The sequence below is a fragment of the Pygoscelis adeliae genome, unplaced genomic scaffold (genome assembly GCF_000699105.1).
Source record: "Pygoscelis adeliae isolate BGI_AS28 unplaced genomic scaffold, ASM69910v1 Scaffold756, whole genome shotgun sequence".
Taxonomy (NCBI): domain Eukaryota; kingdom Metazoa; phylum Chordata; class Aves; order Sphenisciformes; family Spheniscidae; genus Pygoscelis; species Pygoscelis adeliae.
Window position 1 is genome coordinate 45,322 of NW_008824990.1, and position 21,815 is coordinate 67,136.

At 40.2% G+C, this 21,815-nt stretch overlaps 1 protein-coding gene across 1 annotated transcript; it reads right to left on the bottom strand.

Moving 5' to 3' along the window:
• Positions 1–374: 374 nt before the first annotated feature.
• ELL2 (elongation factor, RNA polymerase II, 2) lies at positions 375–21,575 on the bottom strand. Its single transcript, XM_009326136.1, has 11 exons — positions 21,570–21,575; positions 19,380–19,501; positions 16,518–16,681; positions 13,586–13,845; positions 10,767–10,891; positions 10,538–10,625; positions 8,206–8,770; positions 5,778–5,844; positions 2,069–2,240; positions 1,055–1,099; positions 375–916 (listed from the first exon to the last, which is right to left on the bottom strand). The coding sequence occupies exons 1-11, from the start codon at positions 21,573–21,575 to the stop codon at positions 800–802; spliced, it is 1,731 nt and encodes a 576-aa protein (XP_009324411.1). The 3' UTR covers positions 375–799.
• Positions 21,576–21,815: the final 240 nt, after the last annotated feature.

A 21,815-nucleotide genomic window follows, 5' to 3' on the forward strand; every position in this document is an offset into this window, starting at 1 on the left:
ATCTTCCACAATAGAAGTAGCAATTTCATAGGAAAAACCTACAGCAACACTCGTCAGTTGTTTTAACCTGAGCGTTTGGCCTACTTGGAGTAGCAGCTTTTTTTTCTTCCCCACCAGGCATGCTCACACCCACGCACCCTTGCACACGCACAGTACAAGCACACACGTCCAGACACTGGTAGGCCACGTAGTGCTTCCCAGGTGCTTCGGCGAAGTAGGAAGCAGTGTAGCTAATAATTTAACTACACTAAATATACACAAGCAAACACCTTAAGGCAACCACTGCAATGGGGGGTTTAAGTTGCAGGGGTGAGTTTCTGTTGTAACAAAATGGGCTGTATACAGCACATATACATGCCTCTTTAACCCTCCAAAACAATGTGGTGGTTTTTTTTTATTTTGTGCAAATTTCTAAACTTTCTACCATTTAAGGCAAAGAGTTTGCATTAACAAGAAAGGTCAGAAAACAGCCTTATATTTATCCAAAAGCATTTCAATTTGATACAATATTTTCTTAAAATGTGCACAACTTCATAGTAAAGGTACTGGGTCCCCAGCATCTACCGATAAAATTATTCCAATGGACAAACATAAGTCTTGAAGAAAAGAAGGGACCGGAAAAAGCAGCTTCAAATATGCATATAAGTAACATCAACAACAACAAAAGTAGTTAAGTCTGCTAATACTGAAATGTCTGTAATGCAGAAGTTTGATAATTTTTAGAACCTTCGAGCAACTAATCTTAGGTTTTAAATAAATAAGCTTCAGTTCATTCACATGTCCTGGTCGAAGCAGAAGACTAGTGCCATGACTCTGCTTGCCGTTGGTCAAATTCCCCTATTAGTCTCTTAATATGAGACAGCTTGTTGTGGAGATACTCGCATCTGTATTTCTCTTCATAGTAGTTGGGGCTAGACTGTAAAGATAAGATAAAAAGAAAATTAGGGCATGAAAACATTTCTGCAGAGTTTAATATTTCATGTCCTTTGCTTACAAATAGCCTTGAGCCAGTCTCGGTGATTACTACCTCCCACATACCTGGTGTTACACATACCTGTTTTATCTTTCGATACTCTTCTAAGACTTCCTCATGAAGGATCTTCAAGGAAAAAAAAAAATATGAAGAACATTTCACTACTACCAGAAAATACAAGTTTATGTAAAAACACTAAAAAATACACTCAGTTTTACTCAACATATTTTCTTGTCCATAAGCCACACCAGTCTCCTGCATTACAGAAATAAACCCCCAACGCCCGCATATGACCCAAGATCTGCAATTAAACCTGTGAACGGGCAACAAAAGGAGCACGTGTTTGAAGATTCCCTTTGAGAAGTCGCTCACAGACAGTTCAAACAGGCAGAGTTTGAGGGCTGAACAGCTTTTTGCAGGGTTTTGTCAAGCTACAAAAATCAGAGCTAGCCCATGCAGGGTCTGAGCACGTATGCAAACTCTGCAAGGTTTCCCTTTGTCTGATTGAGTAGCCCCAAGGATTTTAAAATACTCCTTCTGCTCACAAATACATTTGCAATCTGGCCAAAAACTGAATAAAAGCAATCAAAAATCCTCAGTGTGCGCACAAAATTAAAGAATTCTGATATTGAATTTGTATGTCCAAATCGGAGAAGTCCAGGCTGGAAAGCCAGAATATCAGGTTTTTAATACCCTTCTCTGCTAAAACTGTAGCTAGAATCAGCCACTTACTCATCAGAAGAGGAGTAAGTTGTGGCCGTAGATTTAGTTAAGTGTGTAAAATCACAGGAAATAGAGGGTGAGGAAAACCTTGGGATTACAGCCGCTGGTTTCCAGGCACTTCCAATCTTCTCCCCACCCCCTCACCTCGCCAGGATGCCGAGGCGGTCAGCAAAGCCTGAGCCAGTCTGGTACCTCCAGCTACGCGACTGGTTGCTCGGTCTCAGACATTGAACCTGGCAAGTCTTTTAAAACCACGTCAATATAATTTAATGGATAAATATACTGAAGACTCTGCCTGTGCTGAAAACGTGGACTTTTGGAAGGGATAAGAGGGAGATGAAACACAGTCTTCACAGTTTTATCCTTCTTTACCTGATATTCTTTGGACCCTGGGGAAAGAAGCTTCCGTTGTGCATCGAGCTTCATGAATCTCCTGGTGACACTCTCTATCCGAGCGTGCAAGTTCCTGTACTCATCATACTCTGCATTGAAGTCATCCTTGTAACTCTGGCGTTGCTCGTATGAGACTATAGCTATGTATTTTCTAACGGAAAAATAAGCACACATGCGATTTTACACCAAGGACATTTCACAGTGAATATCAAGCATAGACACGCAAGCTTTAAGTCAGTTAACTATGTGGCTGACTTTGCTTCCATGTGTAAGCACATGTGCTCCAAGAGAATGCATTTAGGTAACTACAGTAATCTACCATATTTTTATGATATTTTGTGACCGTTATTTGCTAATATTTTACTTTTTAGAGTTTTTATTCAGATGCTGCACAAAAAACAGTGTGGCATACTTAGAAAACATTAGCAATCAATCATTCAAATATAGAAGGACCAATAAACACATCAGCTTCAGTGAGGTATGAGAAACTGCTAGATTGTAATCTCTTTCTCTGAAGGGACAGGTTAATTAAGTTATAGACTCATAGAATGGTTTGGGTTGGAAGGGACCTCTAAAGGTCATCTAGTCCAACCCTCCTGCCGTGGGCAGGGACATCTTCAGCTAAACCAGGTTGCTCAGAGCCCCGTCCAGCCTGACCTGGAATGTTTCTTTTTCTTTATATTTACTTTTGAAAATTAATTTTCATTACATTTTTGGAAGGGACTGCATTTATGGAGTTGGATGCAGCTCAGTTTTTTGGCTATATTTGTGCCTAACAGCAAAGCACAGTTAATGATAACATTTGGTTATTTTAGTGAACTCCACTTCCATTGTTGTCCATTCAACTAAGGCAGTTGCAATACAGCAACAAAAACAAACCACAGAGATGCCTGAAACTAAAAACAGCCCATCGCATCACCTCCTACGTGGGCAAACCCCATAAATGCTTAAAGCCACCGATGCGATTGAACCTTTCTTCGTTCCCCTCTCCCTCAAATCAACGTGAGCAGATTTAACAAGCTCATTATACAAATCCAAGATGACGTGGCAACGCGAGTAATAGATACCATTTCCCACCACTGTCACACCAATACTTGCAGTTCTCCTAGCCTAGAGACCTGATTCTCTCTGGATGATACAGGCACCTCCACGTGGGGATTAATCCCTCAAACCACCCTTAGATTAATTTTAACAAGCAGTAAAAATTTAAGAAGTTGAAAGTCTGTACCCACACAGACAACAACTTTTGTCGGTGATGTATCCCCGGGCAGAGGCACCTGATTCGAGTACTAGAGACTTTTTCAAAGAAAACTAAAGATGCCCTTCAACATTTTGGGAGGTGCCTGTGAAGTGATAGTGTGGAGTACTGGCTTACGCACAGTTACCTCCCACAGCAAGAGTCCTAGCACAGGACAAGAGCCCAGCAAAGCACTCGCAACCTAAGTGTGTGGAGAGGGAAGAAGTGAGAGTAGAAGCGGGGAGAAACGTGGATCTGTTTTGTTTTTCTACCTTTTGTTTAAACTTTGCTTAAAAACCTTGAGTTCCTTTACTTTCATAAGCTTTGTATTAAGATGGAAAGTTATCTTTATGCTAAAGCTGTGATTATACTCATGAATTATGTAGCACTTAGAGACAGGAAGAGAAGCTGGAATAAACTATCAAAGTCCTTTAATCTGCATCAAATTGTAGGCGCTCTCAGGTTTTAATCTTTCCGTAATGATCAGGCAGATGTCTCAAACAGCACAACCTCATTTTTTACCAGGACACCGTGGCCAGTAGATTATCTGTGAGATTGTTCCAGAGGTTGTTCCTTTCACAGAGAATTCTGCATAAAATTTTTACTCCCAATCAGAACTAAACCAACTTTATGAAATCCAGCAGGAAGGCTTTTGTTTTCGTTTTTTAGACTTTTAGGAATGGCTATTGGCATCCAACTTTAGTATTAGATTACATCAAATAACCATATACCTTACTTCTCAGTATCACTGCTCTCAGCTCACTGGGAAGCAGACAGCGAAGAGCTGAATCTGCCTGTTTTCACCCAGCAGAGGTTGGGAATTAAATGTAGGTTTGAGATCTCAGCCTAACACATGAAGCACTAAACTGCTTCCCTGCAGGGCCAGGCTTACTTTCAGTCTTTCCATGGAGCATCACTTACTGTATTAAATATGACGCAGGGTGCCACCATGCCACCTGCTTCAATGCAGACGGAAGGTGCACCAAAGCTGAAGTGCTACAGGGAGGCCTGACCTCCCTTCCGGACATTGCTCCTCTGACAGAGGTTGGTGAACCTGGCAATTCGCAGTGTTTTAACAGACTTCTCCCTCCCCTCCTGCACTGCAAACATGACAAGGCGGCTCAGCGCCACTGCTGCGGCTGATGCGGTGCAATCGCACTGCTAGGAAGTATCGGGCACATCCTGGCTTCACCTACCGTGGTGCTCATTTCAGCTCTGAGCATTGAAGTGCCATCAAAACCTTCTCAAACTCATCCTTCCAACTGAGGAAAGAGCTTGAGATTGCTCCCCGCTGTGCTCATCCCCCCACAAAAAAAGCATTTTAGTAGAAATTCAGGTGGCACTGACCAAGTTATTCCAGTTATTCTACTGCAGCCTCCTTTGACTTTCACATTTTTAAAAACAGGCCACCAATAAAACAGCAGGAAAAAAGCCCAAGCACTGGGCATTTGCAGAAGCTATTGCTCTGTTTTACAACAGTAGAGAAAAATCCTCCTGATAGAAAAGTTTTAATATTCTAAAAAAGTATTTAGGCAACCAAATGATTCTGTTAGTACAGCTATTTCGTTTTAAAGCAAGTTCTTTAATACTTGTCACGGATGAAAAACTTTTTAAAATAGCAGGTAAATTTTAACTTTTGGGCGTGTTACTCTGATGTGTGACAACTTGTTAAGGAGCTAAAGTTAAACCTACTTATAACATTAAACTGTAATTTTGTAGACTGCAGTATGCCAGTCATTGCAGATGTGTAACATTTCACATGCAGGTTTAATGCGTGTTTATCTTGCTTTGTAGTCAAAATGAACCATCTAAAATTTAAAATTTGAATTGAGATTTTTCTATTTTCTCTAGCTCTTTGGTCTGCAATTCTGTGGTGGAATTGGATATTTTGCTGTAGCTTCAAGTTAGTCAGTGGCCATTTTACATCAAAGTTTTAGAAATAACTTTGATGGTTAACTCCTGTTAGCTCATATGTAGGTTTTGTAGTGCCAGACTTTAAAGCCTGCTATCTTCCCTCCCCACCTTTCCAGCTCAGATGCACCAAGCAGCGAAAACACAGGAAAGATGTTCAAATTTACGTATTCAGTATTTCAGTATTCAGTTTTCCTCCTGTATTACCTCGCCTCTAAAAAGAAAACAGTGCACGTTCGTATTCCTTTTTTATTGTGTTCCTGAAGAAGAATGAAATTAAATGTTTTAAGTCTTCTTCTAAAGCATATTAAAAATTCTTTTTCACACTTCTTTTCCCCCGCAATAATTAAGGGACAACCTCAGAGTTTAAAACTTGCAAGTACTCAAATAAGGCAGCTGGGTGACTTAAAGGAACTTGTCATTGTTCTAAAATTACCTTTTGGTAAATTTTCAGTTTTGTAGCTAAATGAGAGTTTTTATAGGTGATTTTTCAATGGCTTCAATGAGTTGCAAGAGACTTTTAATCGTTATTTTACTCACATGAAGTAGTCTGGTTGTTCACTTGATGACGGAGGAACTGTGGAGGCAGTGCAAGTTTCTTTAACTCCTACAGAAAAGCAGAATTTTGACACTTGTGATGAACAGATTTTTAATATAGCCAAACAATAGCAACGTGATGCACTTAAAAAATCCTTTAGAGTTTTATTCTCACAGTAAATTACTTATAGAGTTTATTCTAAGTTAATAATAGGGCTCACATGACCTTCACCATAGCAGGCAGTACCGGGGTTTAGAAAGAGGGCACGGCTATTCTATTCTACAGGTTCTGCGCTACCGCAGTATTAACCCGAGGTCAGCTTTTCTTATTTGAAGACATGATGTGGCATCTGCACAGCAATTCAAGTTATGCAGCAACAGATGTAGCTGCACAAAAGAAGACAGCTTGAGATGGATATATATATCTATATATCTATCTCAACATCCAGGTTCCAGCAAGAAATAGAGTAGAAAGCTGAAGTTCTTTTCATGCCATGTTTTTTATCCCTCCTTCCCTGCCAATTACGGATATCCAAAGTAGATTTAATTTCAGTGCTCTTCTAAGCAGTAAAGTCAATACCTTTGTATATGGGTTACTGGCATTCAGGCTTCAATAACCCGCAACAAAGTCTTGCTCCTCATTAACGTGGCAATATTGGGTTTGAAAGTTATTTGCACTTTTAAATTGCTCTTTTAAATGGCATTATGAAAGGACAGTACGCTTAATCTCTAATCCCTCCTCTTAAAGGAATATTTCAAGAGCCCCCTATATTTTTGATAAATAAGAAAAATAGCCACCGTAAATAAAAGTTAGCTGGAACAGGAAGGAACACTCAGTATCTTGGCAATCTCTCTCTGCTTTTCATTTGGGGTTTTGTGGCAAGCTTAAAAAAACACATAATCCTTTATATTCATTATTATCTTACATTGCCACTCTTTAGACACAGTACTTCTGCTAAAGCTCAGCCATTCCTGCCAGTCTCTAAGCTATCTCAGCTTTTAAGTCTTTGGGAGAGACGAGCTATCGTGCAATGTTCTATCGATTCTTTTGCTTTTAATATTAAAATTGTTACGTGGTATAGCAGGAGTATAAAAAGGAGTGTAAAAGTGGGAACAAAATTTGAGAGAAATGCAAAAAGTAATATTCATAGTCACAGTATGTACAATACAACTTATGTGAACAGTTTTGCTGCGAGTATTTAATTTCCAAAAATTCCAAGTGCATTTGTTGGCGTGGCCCAGTCCATTTGAAAGCTTCAATGTAAGCACCAACTTGAAACATAGTACAGATTTTTCCTGCCCTAGCTGTTCAGAATTTTATCACTGGCTTCCGGAGAAGGATGCTCACATCTCTTTATAAATTCAAGCTTGAGTGTTTTCAAAGCAATCCCAAGCCGTGTGGGCACTGTGTAGTGTATCCAGCGTGAATGTGAAAAGACCATCTCAAAGCACCCTTATCTACAGGCGCAACACCATTTCGAAGAGGCACCCAGCATACTCTAGAGATGCCTCCGAGCTGTGATAGGAAAGGGCTAAATCTGACTTCCAACTTGCGAGTCAAGCCTCTGAAATTAAACAACACACAGATTTAACAAAGGAACTGAACTCTGCCCTATTTTGTGTGTGTGTGTGTGTTAAGAAATCAAGTATTCTTTGTGCATTTCTGTTTAGCTTTTTAATGCCATTTTAAGCACGTACCATTTCTACATCTTTTGAAGCTGTAAGTTCTGCAGCTAAGATGGAGAGGAGCTTACAGCACAGTTCAAACCAAAATTCTAGTAAACCATATGCCAGTTTATGTAGGTTTTAGACTTTCCATGAAAAGGCAGAGTTCGATGAACCTTGTGTTGTGATACGTGATGAAATACATTTATGTCTGATCTATGTGTTTCGGTAAGCTAGTATGCAGTAAGTATGTGTGACAGGTTTTTATTTTCAGCATGCACACTTCAAAATTTGCTGATGGAAAAAAGTGGAGTAAGTTTCAGTAAACCATCAATTTACTGGAAATCAAGCAAAAAAAATTCCATTCCTTGTGTTTTTCTAGTACCTAGCTCTTCCTTGTAACCAGTTTCTGCCCAAGAGTAAGTCATTTAAGATTTCTTTGTTCTAATAAGTTTTGTACTACAGAGTGACAATTCTTAAAAATGAACCTAATATTAGCTACGGTTCCAGCAGAACAAATCCTGCTTCTGGTTTTTGTTGTTGGTTTTGGTTGTTTTTTTTTTAAACTAACAGTTACAATGTAATGCAATGGCAGAAAAAAAAACCCCAACTGATTCTTCATGACCATAAAGTAGGGATAACGGCGAGGCACTTAATATATAGCAAGTGAGAAAACAGACCATCTGCGTTTCCAGTCCCTGGCTTTACTGGTCCCTTTTCACCACGGTTATCCATGTAATAGTTAGGAAAAGCAGCGTATTAATACCTTCACCTGAATCCAAATGGGAGGATTTTTTCAGCTTGGCAGTTTCTTCTTTTCTAAGATCTTTCTCCTCCTCGCTCGCACTCATAGTGTCCTGCATTTTGCTTTCATCCTTCTCCTTCAGCTCTTTTACCTTCTTGGGCTTTTGGTGCAACACTGCGTGCTTCTCGCCTGCAGACCTGGGAGGCTCCCCCTGCACCGCGACAGGCACTGGGATTCCGAAAGGAGTCTGAGAGGTATATTTTTGTTGCTGGTCCTCATAGATGCTACTGCTATTTTGACTGAAGCTGTCCACCGGCAGGTCTTGTGTCCCCTGCCCCTCAGGGGTGCTGGGGGAGCTGGAGCTGGCAGTTTGAGGAGGATTGCAAGTGGCAAGGAGTGTGGGAGGCAGAGGAGCAGGAGTAGCAGCGGCTGCAGGGGGGGGAGGTGGCGGAGGGGCGGCAGCGGCTTTCTCGCTGGAGGCAGGCAAGTGGCCACTGAACGATGACTGGACTCGGCTGGTCAGGTGAGATATCCTCTGCTTTTTGTTCATCAGAGGATCAATAAAATCAGAATTCAAAAGCCGTTTCTGTAATAAAGAAAAAAAATGAAAAAAAACCCCTCAGCACAATTAAGTTTTGTTCCCATTCTGAAAAAAGGAGCATTTCTGAACAGGCAATTTTTGAAAACGCACCTTTCTTATCTAACAATAGCTGTCAGACAAGGAACTACTGCAGCTAAATACATGGTTTATTTCATTCTTAGTTTCTAATCTTACAATTTAGCCAGTTGCTCTTCAAATCTACAGCTAAAAGGCTTCGGGAGAAAGATGCTCTCTTCAGCAGCTCTATCAAAGGCTTCACCAAAACGAGGAGGTCAGGGGTCAGCATTGTTTAGGTACCGATTTCAGTTCGGACATTTAAGAGTCAGCTTTTGCTGTCACACAGCCACGTGGCTGTGTGCTTACCAGAGTGCAAGAAATGCAAAGCTGGTAAGAACAGGTAAAACCCCCAGTTTTGCTACAGTTGTCGTTCCAGCTGTTCTCCAGCCAAAATGCTGGTTCGCATCCTCTTCTCTAGCAAGCATACACTGCCCCTCTTGATGTACAAGCGGCAGCTTGGACCAGCAGTGCCCGGCACAGCTCTGTGCCACCCTGCTGAAATAAATCCAGATTCTGTGGGTACAGAGGCAGGTCCCTGGACCTGCACCATTTCACCCTCTAACTGGAAGAAAACTATGGAAAAAACAGAGGTGTGCTCTCCCTCCTCTATTTAAAAGTAAATATCTCAGTGGTGAAAGACTTTCCGTCCTTCCCAGCTTATTGCTGTACACACACAAGCTCTCATGTTCTTCAGATTTCAATTGCATTTTTAGTCACAGAAAGTACCTAACTTTTCCTTAAAGTAGTGCCTTTTACACAGAGTTTTCCAAGCTGCTTCTAAAATGGTTTGCATTGCCCTCTTGTATTGATAAGAGGACAGGACACGTGCATTTTAAGTCTGAAAAGGCTGGGGGAAGGCAGATGTACTACCTGCTGGTTCAGATCTGCCTTTTCACACCGGGGCTACCCTGAATCAAAATGGGGGCTTCAATGATGCCTATAGGAAAAAAAAAATAAAATTCCTCCAAGTGGATCACTAATGTAAATTTGTCCTTATTCTAGACTTTCCTAAGCTTGACGTTTAAACAGTAGCAGAAGGATGTTCGTGCGTATTTTATGTATTATAACTACCATATCACAAAGAACCTTGAAGACATGCAACCATGTAACAAACTATATACATACCTTGTCTTTAGAAGATCTTCCTACACACCAAGATAAACAAGTTATGTGGCAATACAAAACAGTTTTAAGTATTTAACCAGAAAGTACAGGGCTGTGTAACAATAATGGGTAACCAAGAAGTTCAGCAGAAAAACCAAGAAGTGCAGCAGTGGAGTTTAAACTCTACAGGCGAGTTTAGGCTTCTGCAAGGTCAATGGGCTGAAATGGACAGTTACGATTTAGGCCAACGTGTTGGCTGTTCAAACACGACAGGGGTGGTCTCTGCCAGAGATCTAGGTGTATTTACAAAATACTGTGTAGACAGGAATTCTTTATTTTTCTGCATATTTTAATAAACATTCTGAAATACAGAACACTAAATATAGCAGCCCTTAAGCTACGTGACCATAAGTTTTTTGCAGTCTTTGACAGTGCAACCACCTTTAAAAAACATAATCCAATTAGAAATAAATGCTTCAGTTTTTTATGTGTTAAAGACAATATTAGAGCTTCACATCACAGCTTTTACACCAATATAAAGTGTGGTAAATCTTAATACGCTGTAAATAATGTCAAAAAAATACAAAATACCTGAGAAGTTGATGGAGCATCTTTACTACAAGTTACAGGAGATTCCAAATGGCTGGTGCTGGTGGCATTCTGAGATGGATTTAATTTTCTGTAAGGATGACCCAACATTTCAGGTTACAAGGCAGAAATGTCTATGTCATAGTTCTTGCATTATAGGGAAGACAGGCATTGATTTCCCAGAAAGAGCTTTTTAAATGGCTAGTTTCCTTCCCCTAGAGACTGAACTTACCTAGAAAGTATTAATTCCAATGACTGTTTATCTATTTCATTGTATCCAGGCCAATCTTTTTGAATTTCTTTAAATACATAATCCTTCAGAGTGTAAGAATTATCCTTTGGATTCAGGTTGGCTACCTACAGGCAGACATTTAAGAAAATAAATGTTCATTATACCTAAATGCAAACTACAGAAATAAGATTGGTACTGCAAAGCTAAATCAAAGCTGAAAACGAAATCACGCACCAGTTTTCCACATTTTTTTTTAGATGTGAAGATCAAAGTAGATCTCAGTAATGAGCACCAATTTTAAAAAATGTGGTCAATTTGGGATGTAGAAGTTTGGATGTAAGAAAATCCCAAACTGCTGTAAGCATGTATGAAACATACTCGATGAAAACCTCTCTGCACCATGTATCTGTTTTTTGTCTTTAATACAGCATTGAGAATTGAGGCAAACTATGCCAAAACTTTAAAACTTCACTGCATGAAATACATTGAGAGGCCTGGTTTTTATTTTTATTTATTTTTCTTTTTTAAGAAGTGAAGAACACTACCTCCACATACAAATTCAGAGCTGTTCAACTTCAGGAAGACACTTGCTGTTCTTTTGCTTTACGCAGCTATATGTTTTCTATATCACAGTTTTCCATCATCACAGTAACGGCCAGAGTATGTTGTCATTTGTCCTGACAAACAGAACTGCTTTTCTTTCTCAAGTGCCTGAGCCAAAAGAAACTATACCTTTCTACCGAACAGTCGTATGTGAGAACCTAACTGGCACTGAACTACTTCTTTTACTACAAAGATGAATTATTTATATATCCCACGAGTTTTAAGCCATATTGAAGTTTTACCAATTGGGAAAAAAGTAACTGTACTCATATCTAACAAGTTATATTTTGAAAACAAGATTTAGTGCTAAAATGGTTAAGGAGAGGTGTACAGGCCCAGATGCACTCTTCATTTTGCAGACACAGGGTTCATTACAGCAAACCATTGTCATGAGAAGGTCGTGTGCATGCCCTGCTGTATACCTTTGAAAATAAAATGGGCTTCTATCTTCCTTAAGAAAAATACAGAGTATGCTCAAAAAGTTAAATGAGCTAGTACAACCTTGAGACCATTGACACCTAAAGTGCTGTTTTAGACTTCATCACGTGACATCGGTTCAGAGTTTCAGAGAAAACCTCAAAGAAAAAACAGTCTCCGTCAATTTGCCTGATACAAAATGCTGAATAACTCATCAACACATCACCACCACTTTTTGCAGCTTTGCCTATTTTTCCTTCAAAACATAATAGATAAATACTGCTAATTCGTGTGTGTGCATGTCTGCTTCTCCCCAGCTTAAAAAAAAATTAAAAGTAACAAAGATGTCCATAAACAGTAATTCACTTCCTACAAACAGAATTAAAGCTGTGTTCCGAGAGAAGCAAATCTGCGCATATTAGATCTTAGCAAGTTCAGGCTGCTGATTTTCTATCTGTACAAAACCACACTCATCGTGAACCTAAGAAAAACGCAAGCAAGGCTTTTCAGGGTGTAGTGCTGCTAACGTGACCATTTCTGAACGAAAACCAGTACCTTGAGGTAGTTCGCACCACATACAGGGAACAGGCGCCAAGAAAGTCCCCTTAAACATTGTCAAGCATAATGGGACAGGAGAAAATTTTTTCACCTTTTATCCTCTAGGGAGCTGAGCTTCTGGAATTTTATAATCAACTTATACTATAAATCGACTACTTCAACTTGTATGTAAGAACATGGCTCTCATTAAATTGTCTGTCTTCAGGGTGAAAAAACTACCACTGCAGTAGGCAAACAAAGCGACAACACTTAACATATTCAAGGAATGAGTTTTTAAAATTCAGTGTAGGATCAACCAAAGCTGTGTAAGTGTTGAATTTTACTCACTTTAATAGGTTCCAAAAGACTTTTTTCCTAGATAAACAGGAAATGTTCCTACCTTACATATTAATACACGCACAATTCAACCACAGTCTATGGGTACAGGGAGTATTTAAAAAGTAAGGGAGGAACCACTACATCTTACAATACTTTAAGAAGCCTTTTCTGAACTGTTTTAGTAGAAAATTAATGTGACACTCTTGAACACACAGCTTAAAAGTTCAACTATAACATTATAGGCTTACCAATAATTTTGATGGATATAATAAAGAAATACAAGTGGAACTTAAAGGAGCACTGGAAAAGCTACTGAATAAAAAAGGTTTCGAGTAAGACACAATCCACAATATAGCAAAGAAACACTATGCTCAAAATCAGACCACCACCTTTTTCATTTACAATTTGGTTGGAACACCCTTCCCTGGCTTGCAATTCTAACAGATCCCAGGAGAAGCCAAGCACCATTTGCAGGCCACCAACTACATTCAAATGAAATACTAACCTATGCGATTACCCAACTTCTCTCCTCAAACTCGTCACAAGAAATATTAACTTTCTATGACAAACTATCAAGAGAATGTATGGTCAGTTTCTCTCAATTAAGCAGTTTACCAGTCCAAGTAAAAGGGGGAGGAAAAAATAAGACATTAGGAGCAACAAAGCTAGAAACGGTTAATTATTGCCTGCCCTTCTAGCAAAACAAAAACACTCCCCAGAAATTTTTTAGTATTTCTTTCCTTTCCTCATGTTAACTTGCAGTTTGGGGCATCTGTATAAATTTGATCGAAAAACTTAAATGAGGAGCATTACATAAGTTGTTCATTATTTTCTAATTGAAGTACAGGAGTAACATACCTCAAAATTACAATTAAAGGAACAGCAGGAGGGAAAAAGTGCTGGCACAAACCCCATGATCTCACCTGCTGAAGGATAGTTCCAAGGGAATTCTTGTCCTTTTGGTTGACACCATCTCTCTGCAAGCGAGCAAGTAACTCTGGTTTCTTGTAACTCTTCAGTGCCAGTAAGTGAATCACCCTGTCCCTGTACGGTCGCTGAGAAACAGTATTGTGTGTGTGAGTCCTCCGTATTGTGTTTGCAGGGTTCATGGGTGTTGACCTCTTCCTCTTGGGCACAGCATCTGGAATGCTTTGTGGCGCTCTTCTGACCTGTACTCTTCTTCCTAAAGTAAGGGTAAAGAGGGGGAAAAAAAAACCAAAAAGGAAAAAAGTGACATGGGAGGTTGGGAGAAGACAAGAAAGTTGATTTAAAAGAATTTACTAAGTCAGATAAACTCTAAAAACTGTATTCAAAATCTGTAAGAATATACAGGTAGTAAAGATGCATCAAGCTAGGCATTAACAAAGAAATATTCAATATGAAAAAAAAAAAGCTGGTAAATGAGTGATACTGGTAGGAGGACTTTACTGATTATTTATATAGATGGTGCTTTTATTATTTTTCCAGTTTATAAGCTCAAGCACTGAATACCCCAAATCAGGTGGTTTGTTTTTTTTTTAGAAGAGTACTCTAAAGTGTGACACAAAGGTCCTCCATATAATGAAAAGATTCCCCACTAATGTCTGGGGAGACCAAGTCTGCACAATTAATTGCATCACCGCTTAAAGAAACTACCAACCCTTGGTGTTAATCACTTGAGTTACCATAAGTTACACCACATTTTAAGCTGAAATGTTCCCCTCTTATTGAATAAGCCCAGCTTTGTCCGAAACAATACACCAAATATTTAACATTTCTTGGGACCACGGCCACAGAAGTTTTAAAACATGGCCTGCACCGCATTTTGGATCAAACTCTATAAAAAGACCTGTTTCTCAACTGGACAAACAATGCAAGTATTTGCAAGTGATGCATCCAGAATTTAAAAATAACACCACCCAACCTGAATCCCAGTTTTCCAGAAAACAACCCAAACCTCTCTACTCTGTGGTTTTAAATAGCATTTGCTATTGGACAGAAAAAAAAAGATTTATCAGAATAGTACAGAAAATCATTGTTTGCAATCCAACAGAGGATGTGACACAAACTAGGCATTTTTCTGAATCCAGCAACTCATGTTTGGTACATGAGGGAGACTTAATGAGTATTGGTGAGAAAACCTCGAGCTTGCTGTCTTCTATCAGACACACAGAGACTGAGCTGTGCTTATGTACTGCTTGCCCTCAGGAAACAAAATTTGTTTCCATTTTGCAGTGGAGGCCAAGCCTTTATAACCTTTCCACCCTGCATGTTCCCTGGACTTTGCCCTTCTGGTTTTCCAGAACAAACCCAATCACGCAAACACACATGGTTACATTTTTAGAACAGTATGAACTTGCCAGTTGTTTATTGAACACATTACAAACATTTTGACAAGTTAAATTCAATGTAGATACACAAACCCCAGGCACAGCAGATAGTGTAAGCAGCATTCAAACAAAACACTTCCTAAAGTCATGTCTCTGAATCACTTAAAAAAAACAACAAACCAACCACCAAACTGAAAACACAACCGAGCATTAACATGATTAACAACCCCAGTTCCTAATTTGTACAGCATGAAGCATGTTGCAAAGTCACCCCTGTGCCCTACCAGCAACTAGACCTGTCCTACCTGAGCTTCGTCAATGCCAGTCTGAAACCAGAGTATCCCAAACACCATAATTGTCCTACTGCCAGTCTTCAGACCCCATTTATTTAATGTTAAATATTCACTTAAGCTCTATTTAAACAACTAACAAGAATCACGCAGATCATTCACATGTAAAACAGAACTTCCCCAACGAGAAGTTTAGAAATACATGAAAGTGGCTCCTCTCACGTTGCCGTTAAAGAGCAGTTTAGACAATACGGGGGAAGCAGTCCCAACTCCGTTGTCCTGGTATTAACCTGTACCCAGCTCCCTTAGTGTAAAGGCCACACACATGTAGCTTTATATCTCCAAAAAGCCATGACGATGCTGCCTTAAAACACTCTGCAGTAAGTTGAGGCAGAGCAAGCGTTGCACCATGACTGTCAGGGACGTCCATGCTGGTGGAGGACTGCAGCCAAAGCCAAGTGAGAGCCTGTTCTACTTGACGAAGATCGATGTACCTGGTTCAGCTCACTGCTGCAGGCAGGACCACCGCTGCCTGTACCACTGAGTGCCCACGAGGCGAATGCTCACCTTGTGTCTATCTGCAGCCGGCTCCAGGCTCCTCAGGGAAATGGTACTCAGAACAGTTTAATAATGGATGATACCACCTAAATGCTTTTTGTTTTGTGGAAAACTATGAAATCCATGGGGAGATGCCAACATTACCTTACTTTAAAATTAAAAAAAAAAAAACAACCCAAACCAACCACATGGTCTTGTGGTAACAGTTGCTTATTAATGACCAAGACATAAAATAAATAAAATTTAAGCAGCATTAGCAAGTGTGAAAAGCAAAGGTTTTCATATTAAGCTTATGAATTTGTATGTGACACTTCCTCAGTGTTAATTTTCTTAGATTACAAATTAAGGTTAATGGTTTAGCACAGTATTTAGGTACTCAAAAGTGCTGTTACAAAACCAAAACATTAGCTACTAAACCAGAGAATTTAAGTGCATGGGGTGGTAAAAACCCTCACCTCAACGGTCAAAATTTCGACCAGTCAAGCAATATGGGAACAAGAAAGGACTGGCATGCTTTCTGGTGGAAAAAAAAGGCTGATGTCTGAATGCAGCAACAGGAGACTGCAAGCTACATGAGGGCAAGCTACCTACACCCGAGACCTCTGAACACACCACCTTTCCCAAGAATACGCTGAAAAGATGAGTTACTGCGTTTGAAAGCTTACAGGCATCTAGTAGAAAATGAAATACAACCATACCTAAAAATGGTCCACCAGGTTTAATAACCTTTGCACTTCGATTGCGCGACTCCTCTTCTGCCTGGGTCATGCGCTCTCTGGTCGTCAGATAGGAATCACTTGTTGCACATACTGTAATTTTATTCTGTATACATCCCAGGCAACTGAGCTGCGAGGCTCCAGAACTATAAAAACATTGAAAAAGGTTGAGCCCAAGCACTCGTTCAGGTTTAGAAGTATGGATGTATCAGGAACTTTAAAACCTGTCTTAACAGGTGAAGAAAAATGTTTTCCAGTTCTGACAGCTAGCTAGGGCGTAAATAAATTTCAAATTGTCTCTACACATCCAAATTGTATCAGTTTTACCTGTCGGTGTAATCTCATTTCCTCACATAACCGTATTTGAGAGGCAGACTCAGGGCAGTGTTGGTGGCCGTACTGGCAAGTGCTGCAATGGCAATTACAGGGACAACTCAGGCAGTTACACTGGCACCCTAATGGCAGGCACCTCCTGCCCCGCAGGCTTTCCGCCGGCCGCCCGGCTTCTCAGCTCAGCACACGTCTCCTCTCCTCTGCCTGAGGTGGCCCCGTGGCGGCACCAGGCACCGCGAGGCCCAGGGAGGGCAAGCCAGCCTCCCCTCAAGGCCTGCGCCCCTGGTCTCCCCTCATCTTGCTTTCAAAGATGTCCGCCCTCCTCGTTGCCTGCTCTGTGCGTCTGACAGCGCTGAGGAGCGCTTGCGCTTCACCCGCCTGCTCCTCTGAGAATTCATCTTCGAGAAGAGGCACCTAGAGCAAACACTGCGCGAGGGGAAGGACCACGAGGCCGCCTCAATAGTGTCAGCGGGGGCGTTGGGCTTCAGGAGGCATTTCTGGAGGAGACCGGCCCTCCATAGTCAGTCCAAACGCGCTCCTGCACTGCGCTGTGCCCAGCCAGGAGGGCACCTCGACTGACTAACAGCGGCTTCATTTAAACTGGCCTAACCATCACCGCTCTTAACGAGTACGCTGTGCAGCACCCGCTATTGCAACAGCTCTGACCAGAGAAAGGGCACTGGCTTTAGCTTACCCAAAACACTTTAAACACCCTAAAACTCCCCATCAAGGCTCCAAGAAGAAGGGTCAAGAATCTCGTGTCTCAACTTACTACATCGTTTCTGAAAGTCACAAAGCTGGACCAAGCCGCCGACCAATATTTCAAGATGATACAGCTACAGTTTTGTCCATAGCCTAGAGCTACGTATTGATTCCTTGCTCTGAAATCAGCACATTTACAACAGAAAAAAAGGGCCTTCTCGCCATCTAAAGCACAGCTTTTACCTGTTGCCCATTTCCTTGAACATCGCTGCCTTCATGCGCTTTTCCACCACAGGAGCAGCCGAGCACTGACCGAGACACTGTGTAATCCCCCTCCTCAGGCTGGGCATTTTCAAAACCTGAGCCAGTTTTGAAGCTAGACTAGATACCCTGCAGAGGTCCTTTCTGTTTTTTTTTTTTTTTAAACGACTCTGCATTTAACACTACACAAGTTTTGCATTAATTTTGCAGACACTTTGCAGAAACTGAGAGCTGGCTACAAAGGACCTCGTGAAAGCTAGTCTGAATTAGATTTTGAAGTAAATTAGTAAAACCACATTACAACTACCTAGGCATGCTACTCAGAGTTTTTCAGAGCTAAAGCAGCTTAAATTTAATCTTACTTATAAAATGAATCCAGTTTAATTTAACCGAAGGTGCTCCTTCCCAAAGAAGAAAGCGCCATCAGAGATGCTCGGGAGAGGCAAGCCAGGAGCGGAGGCAGGACCTTTCACACCCCACGTGCACTCCGGCTGCTTGCTTTGTGCCAGCCTCAGCAGCTGTCTGGCCCCTTTCAGATAGAGTTTAATAAAAAAAAAAACCACACAACAACCCAGAAAACCCACACTGCCCCAGGCTCCCCCAGGTCTGCCACGAAACCATTCAGCTTTTTGCCAATCCCATCAGTTAAGTGAGTTCACTGAAAGGCTGTATTGTAGTAGAAGATAGCTAATGCAAGGGGAGAAACAGGAGGATAAAGGATGCTGAGAGATCTCCTGTTAGGCAGAGAGCTATTAAATCAGCTCATTTTCTTATTGCTCCCAAAACCCGCTATCTAGACAAATCTCTGTTTTGAAATTGAGAGCAGAAGCTCTCCTGTAACTGAGAACCTGAGCAGCGCCTTTTGGAGACACGTGCCATGTGCCTGTTTGCTATCAGCTTCCCCGATCAATACACAAACTCTGCCTGCAATGTCCTAGTTAATGAAATGGGACAAACAGCTATTCAACACCACCGGACTACATCGATACTACGCTGAACGTAATATTCTAGAAGCTGAAGCAAACTTAATGTAAAAGCACGGTATTTTCTTGCCTTTTCAGTAGACATTAACACTGTTCACTTTGACTCAAAGGACCAGGACAAGGCGCTGCTGTATTACGTTTGGGTTCTGAAACACCATGGTCATGCAATTATGGATAAAGTCACTGATTTATGTGGTTCTTAAAATAAGACAGCTATGCATCATGGCCAGCATGCTAGCATGCTGCCAGCCACAATCATATTTACATATGGTTGTAGAATGGGTCTGGTCTAGCTTGGACGATGCTGAAGTCCAAATGCTTTTAAAAATAGTACCAAGAGGTGAGAAAGTACTCAAAAGGTTACTTTTTTAAGAGCAAACCCAAAAAGAATTCTATGTAAAAGCAAGTATTTATAATTAGCAAGAAATCATGCTATTGCTAGGAATTAATTTTCTACTGCAGCTCATCACTAGGAGCATGCTTCTGTTAAAGGTTTTCGCTATATGCTCAAAGCCACAGAATCTACTTAAATTTGTCGTGAAAGAAAACGTCAGGTAAAACTTACCTTGAGTCCGTTTGCTGGACACAGTCAAAGCTTCCCTGAGGATTATCTTTGCCAACATTTGACAAGTAGAAGTTAAATGTATGCACTTCATTTGGCAGATCAACTTTGGGAATTTTAATAAGCTAAAAGGAAAAAAAAAGTTTATGTAAAAACTTCAATCTACACTCCTTTGCTTGTGATCAACTAGGACTATAATTTTAAATGAGAAACCGTATTTCAAAAGTTTTGGTGTGATTTCAGTCATGTCACTAAAAAGGCTGCTTTGGCACAATTCTCCCTCTGAAAGCAGCGCTGGCTATGTGTCCGTCGCAGCGGTAACTGCAGTGGAAAAGCTACAGTCGCTCAGCCTCTAATTCAGCAAAGTATTCAAGTAGCAAGTCATCCTTTCCCATTTAGTGGAATTAATATGCACGTGCTTAACTTTAAATGCAAGTGCCTGAGTATAATCAAACGGACCGAAGCTCAGCTAACAAAACAGATGAGAGCAATTCGCACAGACCACATCAGACACTGCCCTGACTTTGTGATTTATTCGGTCCTAATGAAGCACATACGGGAGTCAGCTCCAAAAAGAAAAAAAAAATAGCAACACCCAAATTAAAAGAGTAAAACTTAAACTATAAAAGATTAATTTAAACTCCAACAGGCGCTAAAAGCCTTTTTCTTTTACTCAGCTCTAGATGCAATTATTTGCATAAATGTGAAATGTAAATAGGTTTTTTGTAAGTTTAGTCAGATGTAACAGAACTTGATTTCCTTGGCTGAACTAATAATTTAGTACAGAATGTGCCGCATTCTGCTGGAGCTTAAAAATGTAAATATGAGAAATCATTAAAATGTTTATTGGCATAAGCACATTTTTCAATGTGCTGCTATACAAAACAATACCGAAGCACAAAAAACTACTGCCATCCAATTACTTTATTCTGAAGGTAAAATTAGCTTGCAGTAAATCTAAAAAGCTGTTCTCCTGAAATTTGCTTGAAATTTTAATGGAATATTAAATATCTTTCTTTGTCAGTTGTATTTAAAAGGAATATTCAACAGTCTCTTAGAAATCTTTTCCTCAATATTTTGCTTGTGAGATTGGCACAAATGTCAATGTCATTTGCACAAAGTGCTACCACAAAACAACTCCATTACCATTTATATTTTAATCATCGGTACTGGCAGAGCTTACCAACAGCTTAGGACAGCGACCGGACACGAAGGAGAAAGTCACCTGAACACCATATCCTTTTAGTTAAGTAAAAGTACTAGTGTGCTTAAAAGAACAATCTGTGCATTTCATATATGAATGGAAATAAATCGGGTAAGTTATCAAACGCATAATCTTGGATTATATATGCAGCTTTACCTTTTAATGATTATGAAGGTTAACCATCAACCTAAGAAGATCATAGGGGCCCAAACGACACTAAAAGTGATCTACATTCTACAAAATTAACTACCACTGATTGCATGTTTCAGCATACGGTTATACGATAAAGACATGTATGTATGTACAAATTTGACAATTTGAATTCAACCCACTGCAGAAGAGGTAATGTTTTTTAGCCTGATACACTTTTTGGAAAACCAACAAGTATATACAATGATCAATCTAAGTCTGGCCCTCAAGAAATACAGCTGAGCAGAGGGAAGCAGGTAACTGTTGCTGTGTATGCTTAGACTTCATTCTCAAAGCTTATTCTGAGCAAATCTTTATTTTCCATTGATCAGCCTAAAGAATGTATATGCACGCAATCACCTTAAACATTAGGAATTTCTGTACCCTAATATTTATATTTAAAATTCTGGAAGAATTGCCACGGGCATTAAAACACTGACTGGCTCCATGTGTTTTGATGCAATAACATGAAGGCAGGAGCTGGCCTTAGAGTACATTTAAAAACATGTTTGTTGCTGTTCCATTCTTCAGTGAGGTCTTATTTCTCCCAAATATTGAAAAAGACACTGATAAAGCATGGTGAAAAACAAGTCTGCCTCCTTGCAGGCAGATGCCTATGAAGCTTATCATCGACAATGATTTCCCAGGAGCAAACTCGAATGGAAACACTGAATATTTTAAAGCTTCCCCACACACACACACGAACTCCGTAAGAAAGACACCGATGATGAGGGAACCAGCTACTGCAGCCACTGTGACAGGTTTCTTTGCATGAGCAAAGAAAAGGTCTAGAAATTTACCTTCATTCTCGATTTTTTAGAATATATTTTTCACAAACTTCGGAAGAACTAGATGACCATTCCTCAGGCATTCATTAATTTGGATGAAGAGAAGGCAATAACGGTGGGGGAATATTTCTCTGCTAGAAGATTTCAAAAGTGGCAGCGCAACTAATCAGAGAATAAAAATTTAACTCTCCCATCCTCAGTTCCAAAATTGTATTATTTAATGTGTAATACAGCAGACACAAGCCTTTCATTTTTCTG

Excerpts from the sequence above, each read along its gene's own strand:
- ELL2 (XM_009326136.1), bottom strand. Across the intron at positions 10,892-13,585 it reads TTGGAACTATCCTTCAGCAG|GTAGCCAACCTGAATCCAAA; the intron begins GTGAGATCATGG and ends GTCTGCCTGTAG. Across the intron at positions 1,100-2,068 it reads CAGGGTCCAAAGAATATCAG|ATCCTTCATGAGGAAGTCTT; the intron begins GTAAAGAAGGAT and ends TTTTCCTTGAAG.